Consider the following 16769-nt stretch of genomic DNA (forward strand, 5'->3'; position numbering starts at 1 on the left):
CCATGTTCATTGCAGCATTATTCGCAATAGCAAAAAGATGGAAACAACCTAAGTGCCCATTAACAGATGAATGGATAAATAAACTATGGTACATACACATAATGGAGTACTACATAACCATATAGAACAGTGATGAATCTGCAAAACATCTCACAATGTGGGTGAATCTGGGGGGCATTATACTGAGTGAAATAAATCAATCACCAAAGGACAAATGTAGTATGAGACCAGTATTACAAAAACTCATGAAAATGTTTACACACAAAAAGAAACAATCTGTGATGGTTACGAGGAAGGGGATAGGGAAAAACACTAAATAGACAATAGATAAGTGGTAGCTATGGTGAAGGGTAAGACAGTACACAATACTGGGGAATCTAGCACCACTTGACTGAGGCAAGTCATGGAAGCTCCATAGACACATCTAAACACCCCGAGGGACCAAATTACTGGGCTGAGGGATGAGGACTATGTTCTTGGGAAACATCTAGCTCAATTGACATAACATAGTTTATAAAGAAAATGTTCTACATCCTACTTTGGTGAGTAGCATCTGGGGTCTTAAAAGCTAAGATACTCTACTGGTGTCACCCTGTCTGGAGCAAGAAAGAATTAAGAAAACCAAAGACATCAGGGAAAGGTTAGTCCAAAGGACTAATGGACCACAACTACCACAGCCTCCACCAGACGGACTCCAGCAGAACTAGTTGGTGCCGACCACAGCCACCAAGTTCTCTTTTTGCACCAACTGCAAAAAGGGTCCTGGACAGAAAAATGTAGAACAAAATTCTAACTCAACTCACACATACCCCCCGCAAAAAACAGACTTACTGGTCTGACAGAGACTGGAGAAATCCCAAGAGTATGCCTTCCGGACTCCCTTTTAACTCAGTACCGAAGTCACTCCTGAGGTTCACCCTTCAGCCAAAGATTAGACAGGCCCGTAAAACAAAACAAGACTAAATGGGCACACCAGCCCAGGGGCAAGTATGAGAAGGCAGGAGGGGACAGGAAAGCTGGTAATAGGAAACTCAAGGTCGAGAAGGGGAGAGTGCTGACCTGTCATGGGGTTGGCAACCAATGTCACAAAACAATATGTGTATTAATTGTTTAATGAGAAAGTAATTTGCTCTGTAAACCCTCATGTAAAATACAATAAAAAAAAAGTCAGAAATTTAGGTAATTTCACTTATAGTCTGTTGTTAGCTGCTGTGGAGTTGATCAACGACTCATGGCGACCCCATGTATGATGCCGCCTGATCCTGTGCCATCTGCACGATCTGTCATGGATAGGGCTGTTGTGATCCATAGGCTTCATTTTCTGATTTTTGAAAGTAGATCCCCTGGAACCTATTCAACATCATAAACCCAATGCCAAAGAGTTGATTCTGACTCACAGTGACATTATAGGATAGAGTAGAAGTGCTCCATAGGGTTTCCAAGTCTGTAAATCTTTATGGAAGCAGACTGCCACGTCTTTCTCCAAGCATATTGGCTGGTGTGTTCCAGGTGTATTGGCCGGGCAAGGAACCCCGGTCTGCCTGCATGGAAGATGAGAATTCTACCGCGGAACCACCAATGCCTCATGATTTAGAGCCTAGTATATTTTTTTATTATATTTAAAAATTTTTTATGTAACCTAATTGAACCAGGGAGCTGTGTCGGGGAGATTGTCACTTTCAGAATGTCCACAAATGCCGTTCTTGGGCCTTGAGGATTTTGTCAGTTTTAAGCTTTATGGCCTTGGCTGTAGTGGGTGCTCATGGTACCCCTGCCGAGAAGGCTCAGTGGCTATTAAGAGGTAGGGAGAGTGAGAAATAGGTATAGTAGCCTCTGAAACACAGTCTCAAAGAAAAAGCCGGTATTATTCAAATGATTGTGCATGAAAATTGTGCTGTTCCCCTGTGCAGTGCCCTCATCTAAGACTCTCATGTATGACCAGATAGGTGCACTGTTCATTCATGTCTTATCCCACCGAAGCAAGGCCTGAAATACTATCTACCCTCCTCCTTCCCTAATAACTTTTCCCCCTTTGGATTTATTTTTATCCTGCTATTTGGGACTCTATTTTGAGGAAACCCTGTCCAAAGATCTTTTGTTTAAAAGCAACAATGAAAAGTTCCAACTAATGAAGTCATCGTAGAAATAAGTAAAGGTTGATTCACAGGAGTTGTGAGAAGGAAAAACACTTTTTAAAAGGGGAGCCGAGCTCAAGTCATAAGAACCCAGGGATTTAAGGAAGCCAAGAGAATAAAATATGGATTCGCTCATTACAAAGGCCAGAAGCAAGCTAAAAAAGCTCTTGCAAAAGTTGAATTTTGTATACTAAATCTCAATTTGACATTATGTCTACTATGCAATTGATAACTTAAACTGGGGAAAACCATCTTTTTTGAATAATGGTGAGTTGGTGTTTGTGAATGTGTATTGGGATGACAGCAATGACAAAATCCAGTTCTTTTGGGGTGTTTATTTATTCATTCATTCATTCATAAAGCCAGGACTTGTGACGCTCCTGGTACTTAGCAGGAGGACATGTTATGTACGTTTCAAGAGATTTTAATAAATGTACTACAGGCCCAGGCCTTGAAACACTTAAAATATCCCTGGGGAAACATAGCATTCTTACGTAAAATAATGAGATTATTCTGAGATTACAAGTAATGTTAATAAAACTAACATTTAGAGGGAACTTACATCACATAGGTCACTGGCCCACAAGGCCCATTCCAGAAACTTCTATAATTCTTGAAAAAAATGATTTTTTTTCCAAACTGTGAGTGCTCTTGGAGGTCTTTGAGGCCCGTCTTTTACCAGTTAAGTGACTGTTACTTAGGTCGATGGGAGCAGAGACTTACTTGTTGGAGGCTGTGTCCCAAGCTCTAGAGAAGTGCTCAGCATGCACATACGTTCTGAGAGAATGAATGCTCTATGACATAATCTTTGTGAGCACTAATAGGTCATGTTTATTGAATGCTTACCAAGTGCCTGGTGTTCTATAAAGCACTCGACATATGTGCGTTCTCTTGCCTGTTATAATCCCGTGACGGAGGATTATTATTATCTTCACGGCTGATAAGAAACTCAAGCTTAGAGATGTTGTGCACCTTGCCAAAGGTCACACAGCTAGCAGAGGCTGAGACCGCACTTCAGTGCAGGCTGTTAAGCCCGCTCCTATAGGAAAGGGTCAAGTGAGGCGGGGGCGCTGTTGGAAAATGAATTTAAGTGGGGGAGGCACAAGGGGAAGGGAGAAACACCATGGGCTCATCAAGGACTTTAGTGTGGCCGACTGCTTCATCTCTGTCTAGGGAGTGAGACACCATTTTCCTGATTGCCTCTGTCCCAGGATTGAAAAAAAACAGTGCAAAAGGCTGGTAATTGCTGCCTCTGGGGCTTAGATGAGAGTTTGTACTTGGTGGATTTCTTTGGTACCTGTCTTCTTTAGCCTCCAAGGGCCCAAAGCCCCCAACCTACCCTGTGGCTTCCAGGTCCCCACTCTGTCATTCCATTTGGGCTCTTCTCTGCCTGTCTCAATTTTCTGCCATCGAAATTCCCATTCTGTTCTTGATCTCCGTTAAGTGTCAGGAAGAAAACAATGTGATTAGCTGATTAAAGTCATTCCCACTAAGGTGCCATCACTTAGACGTCCCTGGAGCTTACTCATTAAAATGAGCCTCTAATTGGGGGTGTGTGTAATGGGAATATTTTTTTTCCTGGAGTATTCCACACCAATAATGGCAAGGAATCAATTAATGGCAGCAAAGTGCCAAGAATGTGCTAAGTAACACACATTGCCTCATAGAACCCAATGAGGTGAAAATTATTTTCAATTTATAGACAAAGAAATTGAGACCTAGAGTCCCTGAGTAGTTCAAGTTGTTAACATGCTCGGCTGATAAACAGAAGGTTGGAAGTTCGAGTCCACACATAGCTGCCTTGGGAGACAGGCCTGGTGATCTGCTTCCAAAAAATTAGCCATTGAAACCTTAGGGTGCACAGTTCTGCCCTGACAACCATGGGATGGCTTTGAGTTGGCATTGGCTTGATGGCAACTGGTCTTAATATTAACCTTTTTTCTGCCTCCCAAAGGTCAGCAGCTTGACACTCCACTTATGAGATGTGTACAATTTAACTCCATTCTAATCTCATAGGAGTGGAAGGAGTTGACGTTTGTCCATCCATCCATTCATCTATCCAATAGTTATTGCAAAACAAAACAAAACAAAACCTGTTGCTATCAAGTCGATTCTAACTCATAGCGACTCTACAGGACAGAGTAGAACTGCCCCATTGGGTTTCCAAGGAGCAGCTGGTAGATTTGAACTGCTGACTTTTGGTTAGCTGCTGAACTCTTAACCGCTTCGCCACCAGAGCTGCAATGTCTATCGTATGCCCATTATTTGCCTGATACTTTGCTTGGATGGGTGTACTGAGATAAATTAAACCTGTTTTTTGTTCCCAGAGCCTCAGAATATAGTGTGTGCAGATTGGGAGAGTAGTGTGTGAATTGTTGTTGTTGTTGTTAGGTGCCGTTGAGTCGGTTCCGACTCATAGCGACCCTATGCACAACAGAACAAAACACTGCCCAGTCCTGAGCTATCCTTACAATCGTTGTTATGCTTGAGCCCATTGTTGCAGCCACCGTGTCAGTCCACCTCGTTGAGGGTCTTCCTCTTCTCTCCTGACCCTGTACTCTGCCAAGCATGATGTCCTTCTCCAGGGACTGATTCCTCCTGACGACATGTCCAAAGTATGTAAGACGCAGTCTCCCCATCCTTGCTCCTAAGGAGCATTCTGGTTGTACTTCTTCCAGGACAGATTAATTCATTCTTTTGGCAGTCCATGGTATATTCGATATTCTTTGCCAACACCACAATTCAAAGGCATCAATTCCTCTTCAGCCTTCCTTATTCATTGTCCAGCTTTCGCATGCATATGATGTGATTGAAAATACCATGGCTTGGGTCAGGCACACCTTAGTCTTCAAGGTGACATCTTTGCACTTCAACACTTTGAAGAGGTCCTTTGCAGCAGATTTGCCCAATGCAATGGGTCTTTTGATTTCTTGACTGCTGCTTCCATGGCTGTTGATTGTGGATCCAAGTAAAATGAAATCCTTGACAACTTCAATCTTTTCTCCATTTATCATGATGTTGCTCATTGGTCCAGTTGTGAGGATTTTTGTTTTCTTTATGTTGAGGTGTAATCCATACTGAAGGTTATGGTCTTTGATCTTCATTAGTAAGTGCTTCAAGTCCTCTTCACTTCCAGCAAGCAAGGTTGTGTCATCTGCATAATGCAGGTTGTTAATAAGTCTTCTTCCAATCCTGATGCCCCGTTTTTCTTCATATAGTCCAGCTTCTTGTATTATTTCCTCAGCATACAGATTGAATAGGTATGGTGAAAGAATATAACCCTGACGCACACCTTTCCTGACTTTAAACCAATCAGTATCCCCTTGTTCTGTCTGAACAACTGCCTCTTGATCTGTGGAAAGGTTCCTCATGAGCACAATTAACTGTCCTGGAATTCCCGTTCTTTGCAATGTTATCCATAATTTGTTATGATCCACACAGTTGAATGCCTTTACATAGTCAATAAAACACAGGTAAGCATCCTTCTGGTATTCTCTGCTTTCAGCCAGGATCCATCTGACATCAGCAATGATATCCCTGGTTCCACGTCCTCTTCTGAAACCAGCCTGAATTTCTGGCAGTTCCCTGTTGATATACTGCTGCAGCTGTTTTTGAATGATCTTCAGCAAAACTTTGCTTGCATGTGATATTAATGATATTGTTTTATAATTTCCATATTCGGTTGGATCGCCTTTCTTGTGAATAGGCATAAATATGGATGTCTACCAGTCAGTTGGCCAGGAAGCTGTCTTCCATGTTTCTTGGCATAGATAAGTGAGCACCTCCAGTGCTGCATCCGTTTGTTGAAACATCTCAATTGATGTTCCATCAATTCCTGGAGCCTTGTTTTTTGCCAATGCCTTCAGAGCAGCTTGGACTTCTTCCTTCAGGACCATCGGTTCCTGATCATATGCTACCTTTTGAAATGGTTGAACATTGACTAATTGTTTTTGGTATAATGACTCTGTGTATTCCTTCCATCTTCTTTTGATGCTTCCTGCATTATTTAATATTTTCCCCATGGAATCCTTCACTATTGCAACTCGAGGCTTGAATTTTTTCTTCACCTTGAGAAACACGGAACGTGATCTTCTCTTTTGGTTTTCCATCTCCAGTTCTTTGCACATGTCATTATAATACTTTACTTTGTCTTCTCGAGAGGCCCTTTGAAATCTTCTGTTCAGCTCTTTTACTTCATCAATTCTTCCTTTTGCTTTAGCTGCTTGACGTTCAAAAGCAAGTTTCAGAGCCTCCTCCGACATCCATCTTGATCTTTTCTTTCTTTCCTGTGTTTTCAATGACCTCTTGCTTTCTTCATGCATGACGTCCTTGATGTCATTCCACGACTCGTCTGGTCTTTGGTCACCAGTGTTCAGTGTGTCAAATCTATTCTTCAGATGGTCTCTAAATTCAGGAGGGATTTGCTCAAGGTCGTATTTTGGTTCTCGTGGACTTGCTCTGATTTTCTTCAGTTTCAGCTTGAACTTGCATATGAGCAATTGATGGTCTGTTCCACAGTCAGCCCCTGGCCTTGTTCTGACTGATGATATTAAGCTTTTCCATCGTCTCTTTCCACAGATGTAGTCAGTTTGATTTCTGTGTGTTCCATCTGGCGAGGTCCATGTGTATACTCTCTGTTTATGTTGGTGAAAGAAGGTATTTGCAATGAAGAAGTCGTTGGTCTTGCAAAATTCTATCATTCGATCTCCGGCATTGTTTCTATCCCCAAGGCCATATTTTTCAACTACTGATCCTTCTTCTTTGTTTCCAACTTTCGCATTCCAATCACCAGTAATTATCAATGCATCTTGATTGCATGTTCAACCAATTTTAGACTGCAGCAGCTGATAAAAGACTTCTATTTCTTCATCTTTGGCCCCAGTGGTTGGTGCGTATATTTGAATAATAGTCGTATTAACTGGTCTTCCTTGTAGGTTTGTGGATATTAGCTTATCACTGACAGCATTGTATTTCAGGATAGATCTTGAAATGTTCTTTTTGATGATGAATGCAACACCATTCCTCTTCAAGTTGTCATTCCCAACGTAGTAGACTGTATGATTGTCAGATTCAAAATGGCCAATACCAGTCCATTTCAGTTCACTAATGCCTAGAATATTGATGTTTATGCATTCCATTTCATTTTTGACAATTTCTAATTTTCCAAGATTCATAGTTCATACGTTCCAGGTTCAGATTATTAATGGATGTTTGCGGCTGTTTCTTCTCATTTTGAATTGTGCCACATCAACAGATGAAGGTCCCAAAAGCTTTACTCCATCCACATCATTAAGGTCGACTCCACTTTGGGGAGGCAGCTCTTCCTCAGTCATCTTTTGAGTGCCTTCCAACCTTGGGGCTCATCTTCCAGCACTATATCAGACAATGTTCCTCTGCTATTCATAAGGTTTTCACTGGCTAGTACTTTTCAGAAGTAGACTGCTGGGTCCTTCATCCTAGTGTCTCAGCCTGGAAGCTCAGCTGAAATCTGTCCTTCATGGGTGACCCTGCTGGTATCTGAACACTGGTGGCATAGCTTCCAGCATCACAGCAACACACAAGCCCCCAAAGTACGACAAACTGACAGACACTTGTGTGAATAGGTGTGGGTTAATAGGGGGGAAGAAGACAGAAGGTAAGGAAGTAATGATATACAATGCCATAAGTGGTGACAGCTAGATAAGCATGAAGTATTGGGGAACATGAAAGGTTCTGAGCAGAAACAAGCAAAAAAACCAAATCTGATTGAGTTAAGGCTCTTTAGAGACAGGATTCTACCTTTCTCCTAAATTTTAATGAATAACTCACTTCAGAATTGTACAACAGCCAGGTGGTGTTACTCTTGGTTGCTAATGAACATAACTAACTCCTTTGGCAGTACAGAAGGAGGGTGTAAGCAGAAAAATGTTTTCAGGTACTGAAGTTGTCTATTGATTTTCAACAGACACAGCCTAAGGCGGCATTTCCCAATTTATTGATTAGAAGGCAGCGTTTTCCAAATCACCTGAAGCTCTTGTGAAACAAAATATTCCCAGGCCCCACTCAAAAATAATACATCCCTCAAGAGATTCTTATTGTCTGGCAGGTTTGGGGAACACTGATCTGGGGAAAAGGGGGCATGATATTTTCAGAAATAGCTGTGTCTTAAGCAAGGCTCCATAAACATTATTTGTTCCATGGATTCCTTTGGCCTTATGGACCCCTTCTCTGAAGAATCTTTTTTTTTTTTTTAATTGTAATAAAACATACATATTTGTCATTTCAACCTTTTATACCTGTACAATTCGGTAACATTAATTACATCCAACGTGTTGCGCAACCACTACCAGTATCCATTTACAAAATTTTTCATCACCCCTTACAGAAACTCGGTGCTCCTTCAGCAATACTTCCCCATTGCCCCCACCCACTTGCCCCTGGTAATGACTAATGAACTCTGGCATTCATGTATTTACCTATTCTAGATATTTCATATAAGTGAGATCATACAATATTTGTCCCTTTGTGTCTGATTTATTTCACTCAGTGTGTTTTTAAGGTTCACCCATGCTGTGGCATGTATCAGAACTGAGGTTCTCTTTATGGCTGAATAACATTCCATTGTTCCTATATACAACATTTTTCTTATCCGTTCTTCTGTTGATGGACATTTGGGTTGTTTCTACCTCTTGGCTATTGTGGATGGTGCTGCAATGAACATTGGTGCACAAGGTGAAGAATGTTTTTAAATTGTAAAATAAAATATAATTGACCACAAAGGATACCAATTATATTGAAATATAGTTACCAAAGTATTTTAAATATGTGTGCTTCTTTAATAACACATTAAATAGCAAGATCTAGTGGCAGGTTTAAAAACTCCTGTAATTTAAAATAAAACTGGGTGTAAATGATATCACAAGATGTCTGCAGCAACTGTTATGTGATTTGGAAAATAGAAATATCTGCGATTTCTATTAGTGACACTAAGGATTTCTTCTACTGTGCGTAAAACCAAAAAACCAAACTCATTGCTGTTGAGTCAATTCTGTCTCATGGAGACCCTATAGGACAGGGTAGAACTGCCCCATAGGATTTCCAAGGAGTGGCTGGTGGATTTGAACAACAACAAGTAATTTTATTTACATCCAAGCTGATGGACTTCCTAGGTTAAGAACCTCTGTCTAAAGTAATGGATTTTTAGTTGTTTTGGGAAAATCTCTGTCTTAGGCTAGATTCTCTAGGGAGACAAAACCAGTAAAGCATATATATATAGACAGATTTATATCAAGGAAATGGCTCATGTGGTTGTAGAGGCTGGAACGTCCCAAGTTCTTGGATCAAGATAGAGGTTTCTCCTGATTCGCATAGCCATAGGGGCTATGGAACCCATGATCAGCAGGTCAGAGAGCAGGGATCTTGCTCACAGGCTGTAAAGATCAATGAATCCCAAGATTGGCAGGCAAGACCACAGGTAAGCTGCTAGCTCAAGTTCCAAGAACTGGAAGTCAAAAGAACAGGATCCAGCTGCAGGATCCAGAATGAGCAAAAGCCCAAGAGCCTTGCCAGAACATCCGCTTACATTTGGATGCAGGCCACATGCCCAAGGAAATTCCCTTCCAGCTGATTGGGTACTCACAGCAGATTCCATCGTAGGGGTGATTACATATCAGATCTCAACTGGGAAGTGATCACAACAATACAGGACTGCCAAAACACTGAGAATTATGGCCCAGCCAAGTTGACGCACAATCTTAACCATCACAATCTCCAAGGGGCAACAATGGAATTATTCTTTAATTATTCTCTTCTTTCCATTTTTGTTTGCCACACTTGGGATACACCACCCCCCTCCCCCACACTCCAGTTGGCTGCTATGGGGCAAGATAGGGTAATAAATAAAGATTTTAACTTCTCTGAATCCCAATATTCTCATTTGTGAAGTGGGAGTTTTACAGAACAGTGGTTCTCAAACCTCATTTGTTTCTAGCAGATGACCAGCAAGCTGCAAAAGAGTCACCCAGCGTGGGATTGGGGTTAGGGCTGGGGAGCTTGTTACAATTAATTTAGACTTCGAGGGCCACTCCTGGGAATTCCAGTTTTGTAGATAGAGGGTAGGACCCAGCGGTCTGTTTTTTTTTTTAACAAGCATTCCCTGAAAAGGAAAGTTTAGCTCAGAGCTGCTCAAACTTTAGGGTGCATAAGAATCATCAGAGGAGGCCATTAAAAATGCAGACTTCAAGGCCCACCACCAGGAAGTTTATGTGGTTGGATCATACCTTAGAAACAAGGGCAAAAATACTCTCCAAGCTCTTCCTGCTTTAATAAACCAATTGTCATTGAGTTGATACTTTGGGTGACCGTCAGACGTGTGTGTTGTGCCAAAACTGCCTCGAGGAAGCTTTCCACCCAGTGGAGAGCTCACCATGTACCCAGGAAATACCGATTCATGAAGACCCCATGTGCGCCAGAGTATAACTGTGCTCCACAGGGTCTTCAAGGCTGTGACATTTTGAAAGCAGATCACTAGGCCTTTCTTCTGAGGGTCCTCTAGGTAGACTCAAACCTCCAATCTTCCAAACAGTGCCACCCACGGACTCCACTGCTTTCGTAGCCTAAGACTTTTATCAAAACCCAGACCTTGGTGAAGAGTTTGTGAGAACCTCCTGTTTCTGGTATCCAGTGGAGAGGCTTTACATTGCTGTCGTCTGGGGTCTTTTGAACTACGGAAAAACTCTCCTTTTAAAAATATTCTTTATTTTCAATGACCAGTATCATTACAAGGCCCAAACACCCTTCCTTTCCAAAGAAATTGCTGCTCTTTTCTTGTTGTCACTATCTGATCAAGATTACTTCCTCTGAGGGGAGTTTCCCTCCTGAACCCACCCTGCTCTATTTTGATTGTCAGCATTCCTTAACCCTGGACCCTTTTCTCCTGTCCATACTGGAACCCAAGTACCCCGAGTGTAGTATTCCAAATGTTCTCTTGGCTGCTTGCACTGCCCTTCTGCCCTGATATAAGTGCATTAAACACCACAAAAGGTGCTTAACTGAGTGGAGCAAAATGGGATGTTAGTGTGTGAAGAGGGACCTCCAAACAGACTGCAGCCTATAAAGCAGGAAATTAAAAAACCTGAGAGAGTCTGAGATAGATCTATGTGGTATGGCACAGAAAAGATTGTTTGAGAAAATGCAGCAAACTGAATTGAAGAGACAACCAAGCAAGAGCCCTCTGAAATACAATCTACCGTAAGGTCAACTGCATGGTCTTTGTACTGAACTTCTCTGAGGGTGGAGAGGATCAAAACGTGTCAGCGCCTGGCCTCTGCTTGTCTCATTTTATATACTGCCAAGTCCAGGCTCCTGTGTGCCTTAATGATGAGAATGATGCCAACAAAAGCCAGAGGGTGGTGTGCTTGTTGACTGTCTTCTTCTCTCTTCCCAATAGTCTTTGGATTCGGCTGAGAATCCATGTGATTCCTGAGCAGTTGGTGTGCTCTGTGTGAGCAACACAGAACCTATGCTAAACCAATTCTATCCAGTGACTGGTTCAGAGAAAAGCAGGTGGCTTAAGCCAATCCAATCAGAGCACATCTTGATACTTCTGCTGGAAATTCTGGGACATGGGCTTCCTCTTCTGCTGTGAACGGTGCAGTGTATACACGTGAGGCCTACAGCTGAGACCTTTTTTCTGAAGATGAGGCCAATATATGAAAGAAGGCAGAGCTGAGAGAATTGAAGAGAGCAGAGCCAGAGCCCTGATCAAACTGCGCCTGCAGCACAAGCTATTGCTGGACTTTTAAAGCTCTTGGTTGTGAGAGCCAGTGAATTCTGTTTTTTGTTTAAACCAATTGGATTTGAGTTTTCTTTTACTGACAGCTGAAAGTGTCCTAACTGAGGTTTTTATATATCACGCTTTATAGATTTCAAAGCTATGATCAACATTGCACCTTTCCTCTTTCCAAGGGAGCTGTTAGTTACCAGGACATCTGTGTCATCATTAGGACAAGCTAGTAAGAGTAACACTTTTGCTCTTCTCTGAGACTCAAGGATTTATATAGTCATAGTTCCCTTAATGGCTCAATGTGTTTTTTTCTCTCATGAAGGCATACTGTCTCTGAGGTTCCCAAAAGTATCTTTCAGTTGAGGGCAGTTGAGTGTCACATCAATCCTATAAGCTAGGGAAGATTATGTCGTCACTTCCATTTCATTGGCTTAATTTTAGGTCTTCTGACTCACAGTTCTGAGTCTTCTTCATAGCACCACCCTGTGTTAGAATGACATTCATCCAAGTGAATTCCAGTAAAGGCAGAGTTAGCTGATACTTTATTGCCTACCTCACAGCAATTCCTCACCCCCACATCCTCCTTGTTAATGAAACCCGCATTTCTACTTTTTCTTTTCCAGCCTCCTTTGCAGCTAGGAGTGGCCACATGATCCAATTCTGGCCAATTAGACTTAGTGAAGTCCCTTGGGGAGATGGTTCTGGAAAAGTGTTCCCTTCGCTGACAAAAAAACAACCACTCTAGGGAAAAACCAGAACTGTTGCCATAGAGCCTATTCCGACTCATAGCCACTGTATAGGACAGTGTAGAACTGCCCCATAGAGCTTCCAAGAAGTGCCTGGTAGATTCAAACTGCAGACCTTTGGTTAGCAGTCGTTGCTCTTAACCACTATGCCACCAGGGTTTCCACTCTAGGGAAAGGCCCCAGTTTTTCCTGCTGTCTTCACCCATTCTACTTTAGAATACAGCCATGATACTGGGGCTATGGCAGTCACCTTGTGAGTAGCATGAGGAAGTAAAGTCAGCTTGCCAAGGACGATGAAGAGGAAGAATGGAGGAGTCCTTGATGACACCATGGAGCAGCTGGACCAACACCAACTGCCTTCCTTCAGAATTCTGTTAATGTGGATAAAATAACCCCTATTTGTTTAAGTCACACTAGTTAAATTTTCTAATATTTACAGGCAAAACATTCCTAACTCATAAATACTTGTGTCTGGCAAAATATAAGTCTTATTCCCTTTGAACAAGACGAAAGTATTCAAATCAAAGCATGTGAGGCTGTGAATTTGGCAGCCCCAGTGGCTCCCAAATGGCGTTCTTCTCGTTTGTATCCTACCCTCCTGGGGGCCTTCAAACCTACAGAAATCTCTATGATCAACATTGCACTCTCTCTTCTTTCCAAGGGAGCTCTTAGGTAATTACTAGGTCAACTGTGTCATCATTAGGATGAGTTAGTAAGAATAACACTTTTGCTCTTCTCTGAGACACAATGATTTGTATAGTCACAGTACCCTTAAGGGCTCAAAGTACCCTCTTCTTCATGAAGGTACACTATCTCTACCTCTGAGATTCACAGAAAGTGAAGTAGTTGAGACTAAGAAAAGTATAGCCTGCAGTCCAGTGGGGAGAGTTGGTCTTCTGGACTAAAGTCTTCTAATTTTCTAATATCTTAACTGATTGCCTGTTAATTATGGCTGCTTTAAGTCATAGACCTTCTTTTATTGAGACATATTCTCACTTGACTATTGGAGAAAGTGATGCATGGATATAAAGTTGCTTTGACTAGGGCCTGAAGCAAGTTGGTACGACCAAAAAAGAGGTCCCCAATGCCCATTTCCCAGTGGAGAGATGTCTCTGTTCCCCAAAATGTTCTTTACATGATTGTAGACTCATTTGACCATGTGCGTGATTACTGAGCACCTACACCAACTGACTTATTGGACAGAGAACATGTTGGTTTTTACAAAGGGGAATGAGGAGCTCCACCAGAGCTCTTCTCATGGGGGTTAACCCATAGATACAACCTACAGAGCCCTTCACCAAAACTTGACAAGATTTCATGCCAGCTCTCTGTAGGTTCAGGCTGCTTTTCTAGGCTCAGCAATAGAATGGTGGCGCCACTTAGATTGGCAGGTGTTACTAGAAGGGAATGCTGTGAGTTTCTATTGTGAAGTAGTCACAACACCCATCTCCTAAACCAACATATACAGAGGTTTTCCAATATGGTTCAACCAGAGCCCTGCAAGCAATCACAAATGGACAAAGAGTGGCCCTAAGTGCTTTGTTGCAGACACTAAAAGCCTGGTTTTATTTCAGAGAGAATTAAAATGCTCATCACAGTGAAGGTCCTCCCTGCCTGCATTTTTTTTTCTTTTTCTGATATGCATCTTGCTGGAAGACTTAAGAATCCTTGTAATGTAAAGGGATGGACTGAAACACTTCAGGGGTGGCACTATGAATCACTGACCAACTCATACTAGTTTGTGACACCTATAATCTGCCTCACTCTTGAAAGAGATTTTACATACTTCTAGCTCCTTTTCAGTCTCATTATTGTTGGATGTAAAAAAATAATAATTCATCTACGCACAAAAAAGAGAAAGATCTGGCTATAACAATAGACAAAAGCAGGAATTGCCCATGTGATGTGTACATTACGAAACAGATTCATTTAATCATTCTTGTATCAAATATTTATTTAGTCCATGTTATGTGCCAGGTAGAGTGTGCTTGGCTATAAAAAAAAAAGAAAAAGAAAAAAAGACGTAGTCTTTTACTTCAAGGATGTCTGAGTCTAATTGGTTTGACAGAAAAGTCAAGATAATTAAAAGAGTCTTCACCATAAGGATAATTCTAACTGGGGTGGGAGGGATAAATACATTTTTTCTCCTTAGCTTTTCAATCTACCCCAATCAGCCTAGTTGTTTTTCTCCTTCTTCTTCTTTCTCTATTTTCTTTGTTTCCTTTATGTCTCTCCCTTGAGATCATAAGTCTAATTTTAGTTACCCGCCATTCTTTAATATGGGTACTAGCATAGGCAGTCTATGCTCAAGGTATTTGCCCTCTTGTGATATGTCATACTTAATTAAATGTCACCCTCACTATTAATATTAACTGGGATATTACTTTGATGCACCTTAATTTCTCTTAAGCATAGCATCATGGTGATCCGTCACTGGACACCTGTTTGGAATGACACACACTACAGAGAAGAAATATTAATAGTATATTAAGGTGTTTGGAAAAAAAAACTCTTTAGTTATTGTATGTTTTCCTGTGAAAAGTATCTGTTTCTTGAACACTGGAGGCACCCTGATTTCCTTGCTAGCGACTGGACGTTTTGTCTTGGTCACCTTTTCACTCTGTTTTGCACTTGTAAATGAAAATACTTCCAAATTTAAGAAATGTTTTTCCCCAGAAGAATTCTCCAGGGTCTGCTGTGTTATCTGACTGACAAGGGCTCTGTACTATTAATGTAGGCATCAAAAATATAAATGTGAATGTTTGGTCTGTTTCTTTGGTAGCATACTCTGTGGAGAGTGAGTACCCAGGAGGAAAGAGCCAAGTTGGAGGGCAATGGAACCATCAAAAGAAGTATGATCTATTTGCAGATAGTTCTTTCTGTCTTTTCCTCTCATTCATTCACAAACAAGTTTTTTTTTTTTTTTTGTGGGGGGGAGGGTTTCCTATAATTCCTTCTGCATCCCTCCTTACTCCCACATATATTGAAACAGTGATGAAAATAGCCACTAACGCCCTCTCCCAAGCCATTCAATCCTGAGATGCAACTGGCACAGGAGGCAAATGTGGGACATTTTTAGGAAGAGTCCCATCACTCAAGTCTAGTCATCTGGATGCTGCAGGACTGGGAACAGAATCATTCCCAGCTCTGTGGCTCTGACTATGTGAGTGAGGCCGGCTGGTGGCTACACACACAGCTTCAGTTCTCTCATTAAAGGGAGAGTGGCAGGAGCTCTCCTTCCTCAGTCCTAGGGACTCACTACAGGAAGTATTTTGAGCTTTGAAGGCCAGGAGCTCAGGGCAGACAGGGACAAGAGGTCATATAGGCAGTGTACCTCTGGGGCTCACTCACCTCTAGGTACACCACCCAGGGCATCACCAAGGTGGCCACCAGAAGGTCTGCAACTGCCAGGCTCAACACCAGGTAGTTGGTGGTGGTCTGCAGGGCCCTCTCTCTCAGCACCGCTACACACACCAGTCCATTGCCGAAGACGATGGCCAGGATGAGGGCGCAGTAGGACAGGGCATAGTAGGTGTGTGGGCGAGCTCGGCTGGTGCCCGTGGCGTTCTCTGCCCCGCAAGTGGAGTTGATGTGGCTACTCAGCTGACTCAGAGGTGCCATGGCCCTGAGGGATGGGTGTGGCTCCCAGGGGGTTGCCTGAGAGGAGACAGAAAACAGTGTTGGTAAAATCAGACTCTTTGGAGCTTGGCTGCTTGGGTACATTTTTTTTTTTTAATAATTTTTATGGTGCTTTAAGTAAAAGTTTGCAAATCGAGTCAGTCTCTTCACATAAAAACTTATATACACCTTGCTACATAATCCTAATTACTCTCCCCCTAATGAGGCAGCCCACTCTCTCTCTCCACTCTCTCTTTTCATGTCCATTTTCCCAGCTTCTGACCCCCTCTACCTTCTTATCTCCCCTCCAGGCAGGAGATGCCAACATAGTCTCAAGTGTCCACCTGATCCAAGAAGCTCACTCCTCACCAGCATCCCTCTCCAACCCATTGTCCAGACCAATCCATGTCTGATGAGTTGGCTTCGGGAATGGTTCCTGTCCTGGGCCAACAGAAGGTCAGGGGGCCATGACCACCAGGGTCCTTCTAGTCTCAGTCAGACCATTAA

General features: G+C 42.2%; 1 protein-coding gene across 1 annotated transcript in view; it reads right to left on the bottom strand.

Moving 5' to 3' along the window:
• Positions 1–16265, bottom strand: part of DRD3 (dopamine receptor D3) — a 52901-nt gene extending 36636 nt beyond the window's left edge. Inside the window, exon 1 of the mRNA XM_049877004.1 lies at positions 15996–16265. Coding sequence (XP_049732961.1) covers positions 15996–16265 — 270 coding nt within the window. The remainder of the gene's footprint in view (positions 1–15995) is intronic.
• Between the last annotated feature and the right edge of the window lie 504 nt (positions 16266–16769).

Source organism: Elephas maximus, chromosome 1 (assembly GCF_024166365.1).
Source record: "Elephas maximus indicus isolate mEleMax1 chromosome 1, mEleMax1 primary haplotype, whole genome shotgun sequence".
Classification (NCBI taxonomy): Eukaryota; Metazoa; Chordata; class Mammalia; order Proboscidea; family Elephantidae; genus Elephas; species Elephas maximus.